Source organism: Acanthisitta chloris, unplaced genomic scaffold (assembly GCF_000695815.1).
Source record: "Acanthisitta chloris isolate BGI_N310 unplaced genomic scaffold, ASM69581v1 scaffold32527, whole genome shotgun sequence".
NCBI lineage: Eukaryota > Metazoa > Chordata > Aves > Passeriformes > Acanthisittidae > Acanthisitta > Acanthisitta chloris.
In genome coordinates, this window is record NW_008682564.1 from 1 (window position 1) to 268 (window position 268).

A 268-nucleotide genomic window follows, 5' to 3' on the forward strand; every position below is an offset into this window, starting at 1 on the left:
CGAGCCACGGCCAAGTACCGCACGGCGCACGCCACGCGCGAGCGCATCCGCGTCGAGGCCTTCAACATGGCCTTCGCAGAGCTGCGCAAGCTGCTGCCCACGCTGCCCCCGGACAAGAAACTCTCCAAGATCGAGATCCTGCGCCTGGCCATCTGCTACATCTCCTACCTGAACCACGTGCTGGATGTCTGAGCCGTCAGAGTGTCTGTGTGTCTGTCATATCTCCTACCTGAACCACGTGCTGGACGTCTGAGCCGTCAGAGAGTGG

The 268-nt window shown here is 61.9% G+C and overlaps 1 protein-coding gene across 1 annotated transcript; it reads left to right on the top strand.

Annotated features, from left to right (window-relative positions):
• Positions 1 to 3: 3 nt before the first annotated feature.
• LOC103805912 (helix-loop-helix protein 1) lies at positions 4 to 192 on the top strand (the record flags this gene model as incomplete). The annotated part of the gene is made up of 1 exon (XM_009078578.1): positions 4 to 192. A coding segment is annotated over one exon (189 nt), but the record flags the coding sequence as incomplete, so codon positions are not given.
• Between the last annotated feature and the right edge of the window lie 76 nt (positions 193 to 268).